General features: G+C 58.4%; 1 protein-coding gene across 2 annotated transcripts in view; it reads right to left on the reverse strand.

The window, feature by feature from the left end:
* The window catches only part of LRP1 (LDL receptor related protein 1), an 81,858-nt gene that overhangs the window by 23,297 nt on the left and 39,648 nt on the right, over positions 1 to 18,913 (reverse strand). For both annotated transcript variants that reach the window (XM_055395344.2, XM_055395343.2), the window contains exons 20-42: positions 18,327 to 18,494; positions 14,626 to 14,808; positions 14,182 to 14,382; positions 12,921 to 13,166; positions 12,519 to 12,716; positions 10,448 to 10,652; positions 10,114 to 10,278; positions 9,337 to 9,581; positions 9,046 to 9,177; positions 8,529 to 8,756; positions 8,166 to 8,340; positions 7,982 to 8,076; positions 7,540 to 7,689; positions 7,284 to 7,424; positions 6,846 to 6,980; positions 5,234 to 5,365; positions 4,879 to 5,013; positions 4,554 to 4,683; positions 4,304 to 4,430; positions 3,785 to 3,936; positions 3,567 to 3,691; positions 2,928 to 3,305; positions 1,394 to 1,583 (exon numbers count right to left, since the gene is read on the reverse strand). In XM_055395344.2, coding sequence (XP_055251319.2) covers positions 1,394 to 1,583; positions 2,928 to 3,305; positions 3,567 to 3,691; positions 3,785 to 3,936; positions 4,304 to 4,430; positions 4,554 to 4,683; positions 4,879 to 5,013; positions 5,234 to 5,365; positions 6,846 to 6,980; positions 7,284 to 7,424; positions 7,540 to 7,689; positions 7,982 to 8,076; positions 8,166 to 8,340; positions 8,529 to 8,756; positions 9,046 to 9,177; positions 9,337 to 9,581; positions 10,114 to 10,278; positions 10,448 to 10,652; positions 12,519 to 12,716; positions 12,921 to 13,166; positions 14,182 to 14,382; positions 14,626 to 14,808; positions 18,327 to 18,494 — 4,036 coding nt within the window. The remainder of the gene's footprint in view (positions 1 to 1,393; positions 1,584 to 2,927; positions 3,306 to 3,566; positions 3,692 to 3,784; positions 3,937 to 4,303; positions 4,431 to 4,553; positions 4,684 to 4,878; positions 5,014 to 5,233; positions 5,366 to 6,845; positions 6,981 to 7,283; positions 7,425 to 7,539; positions 7,690 to 7,981; positions 8,077 to 8,165; positions 8,341 to 8,528; positions 8,757 to 9,045; positions 9,178 to 9,336; positions 9,582 to 10,113; positions 10,279 to 10,447; positions 10,653 to 12,518; positions 12,717 to 12,920; positions 13,167 to 14,181; positions 14,383 to 14,625; positions 14,809 to 18,326; positions 18,495 to 18,913) is intronic.

Consider the following 18,913-nt stretch of genomic DNA (forward strand, 5'->3'; position numbering starts at 1 on the left):
CAGGGGGCCTGGGTTCAATCCCTGGTCAGGAAACTAGATCCCATATGCTGCAATTAAAGAAAAAAAGATCCTGAGTGCTGCAACAAAAATCGAAGATCCTGTGTGCTTCAACTAAGACCTGGCGGAGCCAAATAAAAATTAAAACAGACAAAAAATCCATTTGTTGAGTGGAGGGCTTCATCCCCTGGGCTCACAGCAAAGGAACTTAGTGGGCTCTGCATCGAAGATGGGAGGCAGGCGGGGACCCGAGCATGGCCCTTCCAGGACAGATGAGCCCTGGGACTAGCCTCTGGCAGGTGAAGTTGCCAAGGGTCACGGCAGGGAAGACGGGGTCTCTGTCATAAGCCATGTACACGCAGGACAGGACTGAGGCGGGAAGGGCCCTCGAACTGGTCAGCAGGCCAGGCAGGGGCCAGGCGTGAGTTACATCAGGGCAAGGAATCTAGGTTCAGTGCACTCACTGTTTCTAAGTAGATGCTTTGGGGTTTTGTTTGTCCCTTAGTTTCCTAGTAAAACTTTGGGAAAACATTCCAAGAGCTACAGAATTTAGGGGCAAAAAGGTTTGCTCACATGTGGGCCAAGAGTGCCAAGGTGACGGTGGGGCGGAGCTGTCCCTGCAGGAGGGTGGAGTGGGTGGAGGCTGGCGGTGTGAACCATCCAGGGGGCTTCCTCCCAAACTCCACGTGCAACCTCAGCGCAGACTCCTGTGCTTCCTCAGGCCTACCCCCTCGGCCCCCTTGCATGCCCCCCAAGTCCTGGGTCACAGAGCCTCAGCTGGGCTGGGCGTGAGTAAGGCTCCTCCCCTGCCTGGAGGCCTCCCTCCTCCCACTCTTGCTCAAAGCTCTGCCCTACCCAGGCCTCTCTTCTCTGGCTTTTCCACTTGCAGGCCCTGTGCCAACCCACCACCCCTGTCATGCTTCTCTGTCATCACACCCGGCCCTGTGCTGTCATTCGTTTCCCACCAGTGAGTTCTCTCTCCAGTTCGGTGGCTGGAATGGGCCCAGCTTGAGGCTTCCACACAACAGATGTTTGGTGAACAAACTTTGCTTGAAACTTGGAGACCAAGAAATACGGAGGACCTGCTGTGTGCCTTGAGCATGGCCCTCTGATGAACGAATCAAGATTCAGTTAATCACCAAGCCAGAGAGCCCGCCACAGCCCTCTCACCCTCTCCTTGATGAGGCGTCTGAGATGGCACTATCCTTATATTACAGACGAGGAAACTGAAGCTCAGAGAGGTCCCGCAGCTGGTCCCAGGTCTCACAGCAAGAAAGTGGCTGAGCCCAGGTTAGAGCAAGACCTTCCCTCTCCTGCATCCCCTGTCCCAATCTGTCTGGGGACAGTTTCTGCCCCCCTGTGCCCACCCATTCCCACACCCTGGGCCCCCACTCACTTCTGGCACTCGTCCAGCACAAAGGCCCTGGGGTGATCGTCTCCAGACATGGTGATGACCGTCTCACGCTCAAAGGCCCCTGGGCGGGTCTGGTCCACTGTGTGGCGGGTGATGGTGGATGTGGTGTAGCTTGTCCAGTAGAGTGTGTCCCAGCCCCGGTGATAGGCCAGGCCTTCCACAGAGCCCACGTCTGCAGGGAGACATGAGCAGCGATGGATCAGGACAGGGCCAGAGAACGGAGCACAGGGGCACCCACTCGCCTGCACACGGGGGAAGTGTGGGAGCTGGGGAGTGGGTGTGTGGGGCGGCCCTCAGTGCCCCCAGGCCCTCCGGCACTCCTCTATTTCCCACCCAAACGATCCATGGTCCATCCCCCAACCCTTCTTCCGGTGTCTCCCCACCGCTGGCTAGATTTGGCTTTATGCTGCGGTTACACCTCCCTGGAGCCAGAGTTCTGCCAAGTTGGGTGCAAACTGGATTTCAGTAAATCAGCTCCCACGTGGGCTGTACTGGGGAGCCTCCAACTTCTGGACCCTGAACTGGATTGACTGGTAGACACCTGAAGCTCAGGTTAAAGAACCGATAGCGTGATGAGAGAGACGCGGCAGAACTTAGTTTAAGAGAGACAGACTCAGGGGTTTCAGCGGCTTCAAGCTGTCTGGTGATGTGGCTGCCAGAAGGCTGCATTAATAGAACTATTGTAGCCTGAACAATGGCCTGGAGGAAGATGACAGCTCTGCCAGGCTCTCCAGATAAGCTGCGATTACAGAGTATCGAGTTCAGCTTTGGACACTGCATTTTCAGACAGATGTGGGGACGGGACTCTGTGAGGCAGAAAATGACCAAGGAGGTTGAAAGGACAGGTCTGTTTTTATCACCACTGTCTGCCTAGCACCTAGTAACGCGCTTGGCAGGTCTTTACGGACAGGAACGACAAATGTATGAACAAGTGAATGAGGCAAAGGACCGGGGGCATCCAGCCCAGAGCAGAGCAAACTAATGGAAAAGAGTAGAACTTTCCAAGGAGCATAAAGGCTGTCTGGGAATGAAGCTCTAGGCCCTCTCCCTTCAGAGAGCGCACACGACGTGGCCTTACGCCCCGCTAAGCTCTCCCACCTGACGTCTCAGGTCACCCTGTCTCTTTGCACAGATGAGAAATCTGAGGCTGTGAGAGCACAGAAAACTTGCCCAAGTGACTAAAATCCTGTGTCTGGGGTTGAACCCACCTGGTCTCTGCCTGTTCTACGAGCAACCAGACATACATGGGCGAGCTTCGGCTTATTCTGGCCACCTTGTGGGCATAACAAGGCCCGGAGGGGACCAACTCTGACTCCAACGGGAGAGACTTTCAGCAACACTCAGTGTGATTCACTGGCTGTTTGTCAGGGGCGCCAAAGCAGGTGGGACTCAGATCTGGGGCAGGGGTGGGTTGGCTGGTGTCCGCGGCGTCCCTGCCCTGAATCTGGGCCGACCCTCCCAGCACTACCCACACCCCCGCCCCCCAATTCCTGGAAGAAAGGAAGCCTGGGCTCACTCTCCACAATGGTGGTCCTGCCCGAACCGTCGTCATTGATCTGCTGGATGTTCCCAAAGTGGATGTCGCTGAAGAAGATGCGGTTGGGGGTGCCCGGGGAGGTGCCCGCTCGGTAGTCGAAGGCCAGAGCGATGACGTTCTTCATGTGCTCGGGGTCCTCGAAGGGCTGCACTGGCGCGTTGAGGTTGCGCTCGTCTGACAGGTGGACACTCTTGAGGATCGTGCGCTCCGAGTAGAGCAGGTAGCCCGCGTACTCACGACACGATGCCCCGTCCTCAGCCAGCATCCCGTGGGCGCAGGCGCAGGCCCGCTGCCCGTTGCCCTGGTACAGGCACAGCTGCTGGCACCCGCCGTTGTCCACAGCACACACATTGGTTCCTGGGGGTGGGGGAGCAGAGGTCATGGTGGGCAGGGCCAGCTGGCTGCCCCTGTCCTCTCGGCTGAGGTGGAAACTCTGGTTGGTGCCCTGCTCCGCCTCCACGTCCCCACTTCAGACAACTCTCCAGGCCCTGGCACTCAACCCCTTCAGCCTCTCCTCACCACCCCTGGGTCTCTCTCATCATGCTCTCCTGGAAGTTGCCCTGTAGACTAACTTCTCCCCCAGGCCCTCTCTTGCCCAGCCCAGAGCCCCAGCCTCGCCTTTCTGCCGGTCCCGGTTGAAGACTTTGATGTCTTTGAGTTGGACGCCGATGCCTGTTCGCAGGGGCACCGAGTCGGTGGCATTGTCCTTGCTCCCGCGCTTGATGGAGCCATTGGCGTGAGTCCTGCGGGGAAGCAAGGGGCCATGAGGAGGTTGTCAGCTAGGGCTGAGGGGGAGGGGACAGATGGCCCAGAGGAAGGCCAAGACAGAAGCCCACCTGTCACTCCAGTAGATGAACTCCTCAAACACGGACACTGAGAACATGTCCATGTTGTTGCTGGACAGCACCACCTCGCGGTCCTCGCCCGTCTCCAGGTCGATCCGCTCGATTTTGTCCGTCCGGGCGTCGCACCAGTATAGTTTCCCATCCTGCAGCAGAGGCGCCCACCTCACTGTCAGTCCACGCCCCAGGCGGCATGGGGCAGCTCTCACTCCTGCCTCACTGTCTCTTCCCTCCTGGCTCTACACCCTTCCACTCTCTGACCTGCGGCTCTGCTGGCCTCCCTCTGGTGCCCACTTCTGAGTGACTTCCCTGACCACCTCCTGGGTGGTGGAACCCTACTCTGCATGGGGCCTGGGCCAGAGGACCCCATGACTTCTGGGTCCATATCTTCCCACCAATGGGCATGTCACATGAGATTCAATGGGGTGCAGGGCACAGGTTAAGCGGAACTGCCCCTCCCCGCAGAGTGCGGGTTCTACCTCTTTGGCCCCAGGGCTGAGCCTGCTTCCAAACCTGATAGTCCACGGAGATGCCGTTGGGCCAGCTGATGCTAACATTAACCAGCACCACTCGCTCAGTGCCATCCAGCCGAGACCGCTCAATCCGTGGGTACTGGCCCCACTCAGTCCAGAACAAGTACCTGGGGTGAAGGTGGAAGAGGCGGTCAGTCCCCAGAGCCCGGAGGAGAATGGGCCTGTGGCCAGAGGGCCTGGACTAGACCAGAGCCAGCAGTGGGGACTGGTCAGCCCACCCCGCTCCTCACCCCTTCTCTGGGTGGACAGTGATCGCCCGGGGCTTGTCCAGACCCTGGGAGATGACCACGTAGCGGAAAGAGCCATTGAGCCGGGCAACTTCGATGACATCAAAACCCTGGTCCGTCCAGTAAATGTTGCCTGAGGAGGGAGGAAGGCGGGGTGCTCAGGGGGGCGTGTGGGGACTCGTGTACCTCGTCCCCTCCAGGCTTCTGAGACCCCCGCTTCTCCCCATCCGTTCCTGCCTACCCCTTCTCCGCAGACCCCCTCCTTCTGAGACCCCACTCCCCCAGCCTGCTGCCTCGCCTGCAGCCCCGCAGCCCTCCCGGAGCTCACCTGCGATCCAGTCCACCGCAATGCCCTCCACGCGGCCAATGCCGTTGGTCACCACATCCTCGCGCCACGTCTGGTCCCGCTTGGCTCGGCTGATGGTGCTCAGGCCCATGTCCACCCAGTAAATGGTGTCATTCTCTGGGGGCAGAGGAGCCAATGTGGGGATGCTCACCGAGGCAGGGGACGAGGTGGAGCGGTCAAAATCAGAAGGGGGTGTCTGAGAGCTGGGGAGACCAGCAGCTTGGGATGGTATAGCGGGGCAGGGCAGCTGCAGTCAGGCAACCTCTCCCGGGACCCCCAGAACACTTCACCGCGAAGGGAAGGCCATGTCCCACCCCCTCCTGCCACCATGGCTCACCAGCATGGAAGTCAATGCCGACAGCCAGAGAGGTCCCCGACACTGGGACCAGGGCGTCTGACTTGTCGTTGGGATCCAGCGGGATTCCCCGGATCCCCTCATGCACAGAGTACAGGAGAAAGGAGCCCACACCTGAAACACAAGGACACTGGGCATGGGCCTCGCTGACATCCCTTAAGCTTGGCTCTGTCACCCACAAACCCTTTTGATACCTCCTCCCACCCATCACACCTCCCCTCTCTCCACACACCCTAGCATGGGGCCTGGCGGGGACGGGAGGTCAAGTCCCCTGGCCGGCTCCAGGGAACACCTGTGAGACCCCTCAGTGACCACTAGAGGGCAGCAGAGACCAGGCTTTCGCTGCACCAAAAAGTTCTGCCTCATTCCACTCAACCCTTTACCAACCCTAAAGGTGTTAGGGAGAATCTGGAGAGGTTTAGATGAGACAATAGGACTGATTCCCAAATCTAGATTTCCACCCTAGTTTCCTCTTTGTCCTCATCTGTCTGGTCTGTGTCACATCCTTGGATCTCTGGCACCTGGCTCCTGAGCTGGCCCCCTTCCCAGTTCCCCATTTCTAACAAGGCGCCACTATCCATGCACCCTAGAATTTCCCCCTGCCTTTATCCCCTTGCAAAGCACATCCTCAACTGAATCTCCCTCATGGGCCCTGGTTGCTCAGGCTCCCTGAAAAAAAGGATTCATGGTCGAGTGTGGGGAGACCCCAAACACTTAAGAGTCTCCCCACGGAAAATTCTCAGAGCAGATGAGCATATGCAAGGCTCTGAGAAGTTCTGCAGCAAAAAAAAAAAAAATCCACTTAAACTTAGTTCAACCCAGTGTTTCTTTCTGTAACATCGACCACATCAAAGAGGGAGGTTCCTAGGAGTGCACTTTGGGAAATGCTGTCCTGGGGCGGGCTCGTAAATCAGTCAGCAAGTTCTTGTGAAACAGCTCTGAGTTTCATCCCTTCTCTTCAACTCCGCTGCTGAGCCCCAGCCCAGGCTAACAGCCTCCCAACTGGTCTAACTGCCTTGGTCTCTCCCTCCCCCATTCAGCCGGCTCTCTGCCGCCAGGTTAATTTGCCTCAAATGCCACTTTCCAGGCGCTCCTGGCTGAGAACCTGCAGAACCCCGCCTGCCCCACAGCCTCACCCATGAACCCCACACCCTGCACGCCACTCGGGCTGGCACCTCAGGGTCTTGCACCCATCCCCCTATTGCTCTGGACCCCTCGCCTGGCACGTTGTCCCTTCTCCTTCAAACCACAGACTCAAATCCTGTGCCTAGCACAGTTCTTGCATGAAGTGACCCTGGCGTCCCCTCCGACGTCTATTTCTCCAAAATCCTACTGAAGTCAGAGCCACTTCTCGTCTCCCCTCCCCCACCTCTGGTTAAGCCTGCTGAGCACAGGGACAGGGACTTCTGTCCCCCGCCTCCCCCATAGCAACCAGCACAGTGGACGCTGACCAAGCATCTAACCCAGAAGGCACTTAATACACGATGCACTCGTCCTGTGCCCAAGCTGCAAAGAGGAAGGTGGGCTGCAGAGGAAGACGAGTCAGGCTGGGGATCGGGGTCAAGGGGAGGGGAGCAGAGGCAGGGGCACTGACCCTCGCAGGCCTGCTGGCCGCTTCGGAGGCTGTAGCCGGCTGTGCACATGCAGGAGCGGGTCGTCTCGGACGTGGGCAGGCAGAGCTGCGAGCAGTCGCCGTTGTTGACGCTGCAGGGATTGGTGCCCTCGTGGTCTGGGGGCGAGTGGGAGGCACAGAGAAAGGGTTACCAGTTCTCCTCAGGACCTAGGCGTCAGGCTTGAGCATGCCTTGGGACAGGATGGTCACCCCTTGACCCCAGACCTTGTGGGGGTCACCACCCCTACCCAGAGCTCAGGTCTCCAGTCCTGCAGGGCCCCTGGCCCTTGTGGAAGAGGGGCCCCAAGGGTGGTGAGCAGAGCCTAACCCGTTTCATTCCCCTCGCTTGCTCAGGGCTCCTCCTGGCACGGCCCTGGCCTCTGACCCCGGCCCACTGGCCCTGCCCTTGCCCTGCCTCACCCAGCTGGACGCTCTCATCGTAGACCTTCATGTGCATCACCAGCGTGGTGCTGTTCCGCAGGACCGCGGACCCCGAGCCGTCAGCCTTGGTGCACGTGCCCATCTTCTCTGACACCTGATCTGCCCACCACAGCTTGTCCCCTGGGGAGGCAGGAGGGGATGAGACCCCCGGAAAGGCCCCACTCCAGGCCAGCCCTGTCTCCCTGGCCCTGCCTGCTCTGCTCCAGCCCCTAGCTCCCAGGCCACCGGCCCTCACCCATGATGGCCAGGGCGGTGGCCTTGCCCAGCTGGTTCCGCATGGCATCGATGACCTCTAGCCCGCTCCCATCCAGGTTGCAGCGGTTGATGGTGTGGTTCTTGGAGCTGATCCAGTAGAGTTTGCCCTCAGGGAAGTCGATTGCGAGGCCTGGAAGAAGAGGGGTGTCACGGCCAGAGAGCCCAGCACCCACCAGGGCTGGGGGCCAGGAGCCCGAGTGAGTGGCTGGGGTCCATCTCACCTCTGGGGATGGGCACAGAGTATGTGTGTGGTTTAGGGGTAGGGTGCTGAGAATAGGACTAAGCTGGGAGCTCAGGGAGACGGAGGAGTGATAGGGAGGAATCTCTGAGAGCAGAGGGGCAATGGTGGGGGGACCTGAGAGCATCTCCGGCTGGAGGAATTAGGGGAGGAAGGGCTGCAGAGCAGCAGGAGGGACTCGTACCCACAGGGCCCCTCTGGCCACTGAAGAGCAGGGTGCGGTTGCTGCCGTCCATGTTGGCCATGCTGATGTTGTCACCATCCGTCCAGTAGAGTTTCCTAGGGGCACCAGGGAGGGGGGACAATCAGAGTCCTCTTCTCCTGCCCCACACCCCGTGCCCCTCAACCTGGGGCCCCGCAGGACATACCCACGCAGAGGGTGGACGACCAGCCCGTGGGGCTGCTCCAGGCCCTGCACTACCGCATTCTTGAAGGAGCCGTCCAGCCGGGCCACGTTGATCTGCTTCTTGTTGGTGTCATAGCTTGTCCAGAACAGGTTTCGGGACACCCAGTCGACAGCCAGCCCGTGGGCATTTGGCAAATCTGGGGACACAGTGGGGAGCTGTGGTTGGGTGTTTGCAGGACACAGGTCAGGGGGCTCGAGGGGAGGGGGCCAGCCTGGTTTCTGGAGGAACAGGGATCACGACCTGGGGATGGAAACACTCCAGAGAGAGGATTCGGAGAAGGGACAACAGGACCCAGGGAGCCAGGGGGTGGGGGCCAGACAGAACCTGCAGAGACGACTGTCTCCACGCCAGTGCCGTTGATGAAGGCCCGCTTGATGGCCTGGGTCCGCACATCGGACCAGTAAACGCGCTGCTCGCGGGCATCGTAGTCCAGCACCGTGACGTTGTCGATGTCCGGCACCGTGAAGGAGATGATGTAGTTGTAGTAGGGGGCGTCCAGATCCACACCCCGGATCTCCATCTGACGTGCATACAGCAGGAACTTCTTAAACTCTGCGGGCACAGGGCAGGTCACTGAGGGCAGCCCCCTGCCTCCACGCCTCCCACCCACCCAGACTCTCCTGGTTCCTTCTATCTGCTGCTGGCCCTTGGTGATCAGGGAGACCCCCTGGGCATGACTGGTCGGGGAGCCAGTCTTTTCTGACAGCGGCTGTCTCTGGAGCCTCTCCTGTCAGGCCCCTCCCAGCTGAGATGGCCTACTTTGCTCAGAACCTGGAGCTGGGGTAGCCCGACCCTCCGCCCCGTCAGCCTCGGTGTCCCCCTGGCTCTGGGGGGGCCCTACCATAGCAGGTGGTGTTATCCTTGTGGAGCTTCATGAGGTGCGGGCAGGCGCAGGAAACAGTCCGGTTGTAATCGATGAGACACAGGTGGGAGCAGGGGCCCCGGCCCCCGTTGGCCTCACAGGGGTTGGGAGCTGGCGGGGAGGGGAAATCCAGACCATTCGGTGACCCTACTGGCCTTGCTCCCCTGGCCCACACCGCCTCCTGTCCCAGTGTCGCTGCCACAGCCCCAGTACAGAGCCCTGCTCTCTGCGAGGCTTCTGTGGAGGGGGCTGTCCTGTCTGGCCCCTTACCCATGGGCTGCCGGGAGGGGTGGTACACCTGCAGGTCAAAGGGCTGCGTGTTGGTCCTCTGGACCACGGTGACATTGTGGCCCGTCCACTTGTTGGCCTTGGCCAGTGTGTTTGTCCGCCAGTCCGTCCAGTACACCTCGCCTCCGTACAGCGTCACTGCAAACGGGTGCGACAGGAACTCGTGTCCCCGAAGCACCTCCATGTGACCGGAGCCGTCGTAACGGGCAGAGTAAATGGCGTCTGACCTGAGAGCGTGGTTCGGGGCAGAGTGAGGAGCCAGCGGGAACCTGAGACCTCGGGGCACGTGGCCCGGGGTTCCCACCTTCCCAGCCTTGGCCCTCGGCACCCCATGGAGCAAGAAACACATGGCTCAAGGGCTGGGACCCCAGCTCTGACCCCAGTTCCCCTGCCCCTTCACTCTCCCCAGCACACAGGGCTGGGGTGAAGTTTAGAAAAAGATGCCCCCTTCAGGGACATCAACTGACAAAAATCCTGCCCCCTCAAGTAGAGCTTACAGATGTCTGAGCAAGCATGGTGCTGCACCCAGCCCGGTGCGGGCGGCAGCCCTGCCTCCTGTATCTGCACCTCCTTCCCAGCCCAGCCTCGCCCCCTGCTCAGTACTCTTCCTGGGCTCTTGTCCATATGGCTCCGGCTCCAGCTCTACTTCCATCCTGGCCTTCTCACCATGCCTGTGGCTACTGGGTCCTGGGACCCTCGGCCCCACCCTGTCCCCAGGGGGCGGGGAGGACAGGGCTCCCGGGAGGTGCAGGTGCTGACCTGGCGTCGATCCATAGGATGCGCTTCTCCAGATAGTCCACAGTGAGCCCGTTGGGCCAGCCTCCAGAGCCTGTCTCCCGGTGGATGGTGCGGCGCCCGGCCCCACTCATGGACGCTGCCTCGATGCGGGGCAGGCTGGCATCCCAGTCCGTCCAAAATAAGATCCTGGGGGAGTGGGGAGGGGGTCAGGAGGGCCAAGGTCGAGGCCTGGGGGAGGGGTTGCAGGAGGATCCTTGGTGAAGGGTGGAGGAGGCAAGGAGCACTGGGGAGATGGGTGTGCCTGGCCCCTTCAGGGGAGTCATGGGGCCAGAACAGGTCTGGGCAGGGCCCTCACCCATCCCGGGGATCCAGTGCAATCGCCCTGGGGTGCTCGATGTCGCCGGCCAGCAGCGTGGTTCGGAGGGTCCCATCCAGCTTGGCCACCTCAATCTGGTCCAGGTTACTCTCCACCCAGTAGATATTGCCCGCAATCCAGTCTACAGCCAGGCCCTCGGGTGTGGCCAGGCCGTACTGAATCACCACCTCGAAACTGGTCAGGGCTGAAGAAGAGAGGTCGCAGGAAGTTAGACTCACTTGGGGCTGGGGGTGAGCTCATGATACATGCTAGGAATCCTGGATGGCCCACCCCAACCTTGAGACCTCTGTGAACACCTCTGGTGTGCCCTGGATTCAACAGAGCTTCCCAGAACCCCCACTCGCCTCACCCAGGCCCCCTGTCCCAGGAGGTCAACAGAAGTCTGGCTTCTAGAACCCTGAAGAAGGGGAAGTGGCAACTATCTTCTGCCTGTCACTTTCTGAAGGGCCAACTCCTGGGAGGAGGTCAGAGCAGAGGGTGGGGGCTTTGGGGAAGCAGACAGAATTTTCTAGAAGTTACTCCACAGATGGTCCTAGAGGTCTTTCTATGGTTATATATATATATGTATATCAGTTCAGTTCAGTTCAGTTGCTCAGTCGTGTCCGACTCTCCGCGACCCCATGAATATACACACACACATATACTGTGCTGAATGCTAAGTCACTTCAGTCATGTCCAACTCTTTTCGACCCTTATATATATATATGTATATCAGTTCAGTTCAGTTCAGTTGCTCAGTCGTGTCCGACTCTCCGCGACCCCATGAATATACACACACACATATACTGTGCTGAATGCTAAGTCACTTCAGTCATGTCCAACTCTTTTCGACCCTATGGACTGTAGCCCACCAGGCTCCTCTGTCCATGGGATTCCCCAAGCAAGAATACTGGAGTGAGTTTCCATGCCCTCCTCCAGGGATCTTCCCAACCCAGGGATTGAACCCGGGTCTCCTGCACTGCAGCCAGATTCTTTACTGTCTGGGCCACCAGGGAAACCCTATATATATATATATATATAAAATAATATATAATATTATATAAAAATAATTTATAAATATATATAAAATAATTTATAAACTGTTACATAATGTGAACATTTTTATAGTCTACTTAACCATCTCCTAGTTGATGGACATTTGAGATGGTTCCAGGTTTTCTCTATGGGCTTCTCTGGTGGCTCAGATGGTAAAGAATCTGCCTGCAATGCAAGAGATCAGGGTTCAGTCCCTAGGTTGGGAAGATCCCCTGGAGAAGGGCATGGAAACCCACTCCAGTGTTCTTGCCTCGAGAATTCCATGGAGAGAGGAGCCTGGCGGGCTACAGTCTATAGGGTCACACAGAGTCGGACACAACTGAGCAACTAACACTTCACATTTTTCTCTACGACAATACCAACTCCTCTAGTAAACTCCTCTTTCAAGTCTCTGCTCAGATGTCAGCTTCTCAGGGGGCTTCCCATGACCCTCCAGTTTAAATGCCCCCCCCATCTCCTGCCCCACCCTGCCCCCTTTCTCCTTATCCATAGTCCTAATCCCTCTGTCACAGTCTGTGCTGCTCTCACTCCCTGGGTTTATCTCTGATGTTCCCATTAACGTGTAGGCTCCATGAGGGCAGACATTCTGTCTTGTTTGGCTCCCTGCTATTTCCCCTGGGCCTGGAGTGTGTGGCAGGGGCTCAGGAATGAGCGTTACTAAAGAAGCAAGTCTGTGATGGGTCAGGCCACCGCGGGACAGAAGGCAGGGTTCAGGTACCCCACCCCTAAAAGGCTTTTTTCTTGCAAGCCTGCAATTCTGGCCATTCCAAAGAAAGGCTGATCATTTTGTTAATTATCAGGCTGGCAGCTCTGCTGACGATAATTACCGGGCGTCAGGCACTGAGACCCACAGCAAAATCTAACCCAATTAACAAGAGTGTGGGGGATAGGGGAACTCAGGGCCTCTGCTCCAGGCAGCCTGCATCTGGTCCCGTGGATCTGAGAGCCCAAGGGCCGGGTCTGGGGTGCCCTTGGGCCCCGTGTCGGCGTCGGTCTAGGGGCAGGCGGGGGTCACCTCCGTTGTCCAGCAGCTTCCCGCGGTAGATCTTATCCTCCACCACGTCGGTCCAGTAGAGGGCGCTCTGGCTGAGGTGGAAGTCCAGGGCGATGGTGTTGCGCAGGCCGGGAACCAGCACGCTGTAGTCCCCTTTGTGGAGGTCGATGCGCCGGATCTCGTGGCGGTTGGAGAAGATGATGAACGGCTTGAAGGGGTCTAGGGAGGGGTGTGATGGGGTCACTTCTTGCCCCCGAGCCACCCTGTCCAGGCGCAGACAGGGTCTCCGTGGGCCCTGGCACTGGGCCCAGATGGAAACCTCAGCCTCCCCCTGCAGTTCAGCCGCCGCCCCGCCTCCCAACCCCCACCCCCCCCTCCCCGCCCCCGGCCCGGTTCCCCCGCCTCGGTCGGACCGCCTCTCACCCAGGCTGCGGCAGCTCTCGCCGTCTGGCTCCAGCACCCAGCCCTCATAGCAGGAGCACTTCACGCTGAACTTGTTCTGGTCGCATTTCTGGCTGCACTTGAGATGCTTGGCGCAGTAGCTCTGGATCTGGCAGGTGTGGTTGTCAGGCCCCAGCTCCATGCCCAGAGGGCATGAGCACACGATGCCTTCACCAGGTGCCACGGAGCAGTTGTGGCTGCAGCCACCGTTGTTCAGAGAGCATTGGTCTGGTGGGGGGAGGGGGGAGCAGGGGACAGGATCAGGGTCAGGCTCCAGGAGGCAGGTCCTTTCCGTTCCTCTGTCCCCCTGCTTCCCAGGCACCCTTGGGACCAGGGTTCGGATCCCTGCACCCACTGCGTGGGTGGTCATCTCCTCTCTCTAGGAGCACCCCTCCATCATGGTCGCGTCTTTCTCTCTGATCTCTATTTCCCAGCCTCTTCTTGAGCCACGGTGGGGTCCCAGCCTTTTGCCGCTCTCTGGGGCGGGGGATGGGGGGGCTTTCCTCTATCTCTCCCGATGCGGGTGTGATTTGGGGGTGGGGTGCGGTAGGGAATGTCCTGCTCCGGGTCCTCGGACACACCCCAGGACGTGTCTGCCCTGACTGATGACCCATCAGGGCTGGTCCTTATCTCCCGCTCCTCTCCTCCAAGGAACCCGACGCTGGGCCAGCCGGGCTCAGAGGAGATAAGGGACTCTGCTCTTCATCCCAGAGTCACACCAGGCAGCCCTCCCTGACCCTCGTCCTTTTGATCTTGAATGCACAGCCTCCTCCCCCAACCTTCTCACTCACTCAGCAGGACAGGGTGCCTGCCCTACTGACCACATCAAGCCTCAACCCTGGTGCCTTCATCCTGAAAGCCGGGTGAGGGAGAGGGGGGCTGGGCCTGCAGGGAGGGGCTGCACTGCACTGTCTCCACTGCACTTCATGGGTTGTGTGACTTTGGGCCAGCTCTTCAACCTCTCTGAGCCTGTTTTCTCATGGGTAAGATGCGGGTGAGAATTTTGTGTGTCTCACAGGGCTGCTTTATGGATTAAATGCTGGAACAGTGGTGACACTGAGCACAGCCTCTTGGAAATGGGTTTTTTAGTAACAGCTCTGAGGACTGCTCGCCCAGCAGCCAGATCTGCCCTTTCTAGTCTAAGACCCCCTCCCCACAGAGCTTGTCCTGTTGCACAGCCCCAGCCTGGCCCAGCCTCATCTAGCTCCCTTGCCCGTTTGTCTTTCCTGGGCCCAGGACTCACCACAGAGCTCTCCCTCATCCGAGCCATCTCCACAGTCATCATTGCCATCACACAGCTTGTCGGGCGGCAGGCAGACTGAGGTATTGTTGGCACAGGGGTGCGAGGGCGGCCTGCAGGCCAGGGACTCACAGTTCTCTTCGTCTGAGTTATCCTCACAGTCGCTGTCACCATCACACACCCATGCTTTGCTGATGCACCGAGCTGGGGAAGGGGTATAGCATCAGGGGCCAGGCCTGGACAGCAGGGCTATCTGTGCCCTTCTTCCCCAACCCAGTGGGCTTCTCTAATCAGGTCAACACTATAATGCCTTGGGGTCCATACCCCCCCATGCATCTGGCACAAGCTTTGCTGTATAGCCTTTTGCCTCACGGTGCTCCCCGTGCCCTTGCCCTGCTCTCAGTACCGTCTCCTGTCTGTGAGTTTCTCTTCAGTCCTTATTTTTACCAGAGTCTTTGCAGCCAAACTTGACGTTGGGATCACAGACGTGGGTCACTCCCTCACAGCTTTTCTCGTCACTGGAGTCCATGCAGTCAGTGTCCCCGTCACAGCGCCACCGCAGGGGGATGCACAGACCATCCAGCCGGCACTGGAACTCGTCATTGTGGCAGCCGCCAGGAGGCCTTGTGGCTGCAGGGGGACAGGTGGAGGGCTCCGCATCAGCCATTCGCATCTCTACCTTTCCAAATCTCTCCTGCCATACCTGGCCCGGGGCTATGAGCTGAGGCAGGCTGAAGAGATCTCTGAGTCCCACTGACTCTCCTGCAAGTGCTAACTCCAAGTCAGGGCCGTGACACCTTCCAGGGCTTAGAAATCCTCTTGTTTCACCTCCCTGTTTCACACATGTGAGCTCGGCTGGATAAGCAATTCGCTAGGTCTATGGGGTCACACAGAGTCGGACACGACTGAAGTGACTTAGCAGCAGCAGCAGGTCAAAGCTCAGATGCTGCCCACCTTAGCCTAGCCTCTGCTGCACTTGTTCACTTCACAAACACTTACTGAGCACCTACTGTGTGCCAGCCACTGTCCCAGGAGCCAGCATGAATAAGACAGCATCCTCACCCCTGTGGAGCTGAAGTTCTAGCAGTGAAGAGAAACAGTGAAGATGCGACATGGAAATTCAGAATGGAACTACAGGTGGTGATCAAGGAAGGCTATGCAGACTAAGCCAGGTCAAGGCTAGGGAGCATGGGATGCTACTTGAGATAAAGAGTCAGGAAGGGCCCCCTGTGCAGGAGATGTTTAAGCAGAGGCCTGAATGACGGGAGCTGTGAGATTAACCTGTGCATCCCAGGAAGGGGAACAGCTAGCACAAGCCTCTGAAACAGGACCACGCGGGGTGTACTTGGAAAATGCCCAGGGTGTATTTAAAGCTGCGCAGCTGGAGCAGGTGATGGAGGAGATGAGTGGCAGGAATGCAGGTCAGAGAGGTTGGGGGAACCCTGCAGGCCATGAAGCAGGGCTCAGCACGGATTCGAAGTGTACAGGGAGCCAGGGCAGGCTCAAGGGCAGGGCTGGGGAGTGATCTGATGTGTAGGATGTGATCTGGCAGCTGTGCTATGACTCAGGAGGCTGGGGAAGGAGCAGAAGCAGTAATGGGAGGCACAGGTGACTGTGCATAGACTTGCCTCGCACTCACGCTCTGCCATGAACACGGTCCATGTGCTCATCTCCTCCCTGGACCTCAGCACCAGCCTCCCAGCTGATCTCCCTCCCTCAGGGTCTCCCCCCCGAGCCTCTTCCCAATCTAATGTCCTCCCAGGATTGCCTTCTGAAAGTATTTCCAACATCTCAACACCTTCCAGCTCTGAGACCCTTCGAAGGTCCCCAGTGCCTGACCTGCAGTTGTAATCTGGCCCCTCCAGGTGCTGCCTCATTGCCTGCTGTCCCCTCCAGTCTGAGGCCCCCCGCCTCACAGCCCCAATGACCCCTGCAAGAGTGCTCAGTTGTACCTTCTAAGCTGTACTGCTGGGTTCTCCAGGCCATTCCCACCACCCCCATCTGAAGACCCTCCCTCTTGTCCATAGCCTAAACCCTCACTGGGGCCCACCTCAAACCCCACCTCCTCTGAAACGGTTCCCGACCATTCCAGCTCACAGCCACAGTTAATAATTGTGGCTCGACACCCCTGCTCCCGTGGGCCAGGCCCCCACATATCTCCTCTCACTTCACAGAGGACATAAAGGAAGACACCAAGTCTCGGGGGAAGCAACCTGTCCAAGTCTGCCCAGCTGGTGAGGGGCAAAGAGCTTCCCCACCTTGCCACACCTCAGGCCTCCAGGGGTTCTCAGAGTCCCAAGGCACTGTTAGTTGTCGCACTTGCCGGCCCTTCTCAGACAACCCCTGAGACACAGTCACTGTTCCCCAGGCCTCGGGTGACCCTCCCCACCCTCCCTCTCAGTGCTGGGCCCACAGTGCACACTCAGCGCTCAGGACTGTTCCCGCCATGGCACCTTAACTCTGCCAGGCGGGGGTTGCAGGAGCTAGTGCAGGGGCCAGATGCAGCCTGTAGAGAGACTTCGGTCTGCCATATTTTTAAAACTTTTCAAACAAATTGCCAGTTGTTACAGGTTGACTTGTGTTCCCTAAAAAGGTGCTGAAATCTTAACTCATAGCACCTGTGAATAGGACCTTATTTGGAAATAGGTCTTTCTTTGCAGATGATCAACTTAAGATGAGGCCATTAGGATAGGCCCTGATCCACTCTGACTGCCTACTTATATAAAGAAGCAATCTGACACAGAGATCAACACGCACTCATTGGGTTTGCCATGTCAAGATGAAGGCAGAGACTGGGGTGAAGCTTGTATGAGCTGAGGGACACCAAATACTGCCAGCAAACACCAGAAGCTAGGAGAAAGGCCTGGAATAGATTCTCTCTCCTGACCCTCGGAAGGAACCAACTCTGCTGACATTTTGGTCTTGGACTTCCAACCTCCAGACTGTGAGACATTCGATTTCTGTTGTTTAAGTCACTTAGTTTGTGGAGCTTGGTTATAGCAGCCTTAGAAAACTAATATACCAGTGTGTTAAAATGGGTAATTTCAGGTTCCCCTGGTGGTACAGTGGATAAGAATCCGCCTGCCAATTCAGAGGACATCGGTTTGAACCCTGGTCTAGGAAGATCTCACATGCTGTGGGGCAACTAAACCTGTGTGCCACAACTACTGAGCCTGTGCTCCACGAGAGAAGCCACTGCCACGAGAAGCCTGTGCACCACAGCTGGAGGGTAGCCCCCGCTCTCTGCAACTAGAGAAAGTCCGAGCACAGCAACGAAGACCCAGTGCAGCCATAAATATATATATATGTATTTTTTTAAATGGGTAGATTTCACCCAAAATCTGCCCTCCTGAAGCCGGGGCAACCTGGGGGCTGCATTATTCCATGGCAACGATGGGCCAGGGCTGAAAAACCAACATCCCTTGAGAAGGTCTGTGCCTTCCATTAACCCCAGTCCCCATGGGCCCTGGTCCTTCCATTAACGCCAGTCCCCATAGGTCCTGGAGGCCTGGGCACTGGGGACCCCACAGAGCTGACTCCTCTCCCCTTTGGTGCCCACTGTGCTCATCCTCCCCTCGCCCTGTGGGCATCCCTTTCTCACGCTACCAGCGACTGAACACAGGCTGTGTGCTTTCCGTGCATGATCTCACGGAACCCCCACATCAAGGCGATAATGCCCTGTGCTATTATTATCCCCACTTTGCAGATGAAACTCACAGAGGCCCACAGAGATTAAGTAACTTGCTCAAGGCCACCCAGATAGTAAGTTGCAGAGCTGGAGCTCAAACCCAAGGCCACCTGACTGCAAAGCCTGAGATCGTAACAGTGCGTGACATTGACTTGTCCACAGCTTTCCTCTCCCACACGACTGGAAACTCCTAGAGGATAAGAGCTGCTCCAGGGTTATCTCTGGTTCCCAGATGGCGGCGGCGCACGACGGGGAGGGTGATGGACGTGGATGGCCTGGCCCCGCCCGCCGGCCCCCAGGCGCCCATCCTGATGGGCGGTGGGTGGCCTGGCCCCGCCCGCCGGCCCCAGGCGCCCACCCTGATGGGCGGTGCATGGCCTGGCCCCGCCCGCCGGCCCCAGGCGCCCACCCTGATGGACGGTGGATGGCCTGGCCCCGCCCGCCGGCCCCAGGCGCCCACCCTGGTTGGTGCAGTTGGCGTGTGTCTCGTCGCTGTAGTCCCCGCAGTCGTTGTCCCCGTCACAGGTCCAGTGCTCAGGGATGCAGCGCCCACTGTTGCACTTGAACTGGGTGCTAGAGCAGGAGTGGCTGCAGCCCGCCTCATCGCTGTTGTCCCCACAGTCATTGTCTGGGGGGGGGGTGGCAAGAAGGGAAGAGGCGAGCAGGGGGTCAGCACGTGACTTTCTCCGTGACCCCAGCGTGGGGTCCCCACTCCCTCCTCCCCATTCCCAACCTCAACCCACCCCAACCTCCCCACCGAGAAAATAAAAAACAGAAAAGACACAGAAACTGCATAGACTGCAGCATGCACCATGGCCCACGCGGTGGGGGGCAGGGAGAGGTGGGGAGAGCTCCCGGAGGGCCCTTCCTTCAGTCTGCAAGACTGGGGGTGGGGACAGGACGCACTCTTTCCCCTTTTGGCAGGGGGTGGGAACAGGGGTCTGCTTGCCTGGTGGAAAGGAAAGGGATTTCTCTGGTTAGGGAGGGACAGAGGTGGGCGGAGTAAAAGTGAGGGCTCTGCTGGGGGGACAGGGTTAGCGAGGCCTC

This window comes from Moschus berezovskii, chromosome 6 (assembly GCF_049115385.1).
Source record: "Moschus berezovskii isolate FMDL1 chromosome 6, NW_MosBer_1.0, whole genome shotgun sequence".
Lineage (NCBI taxonomy): Eukaryota > Metazoa > Chordata > Mammalia > Artiodactyla > Moschidae > Moschus > Moschus berezovskii.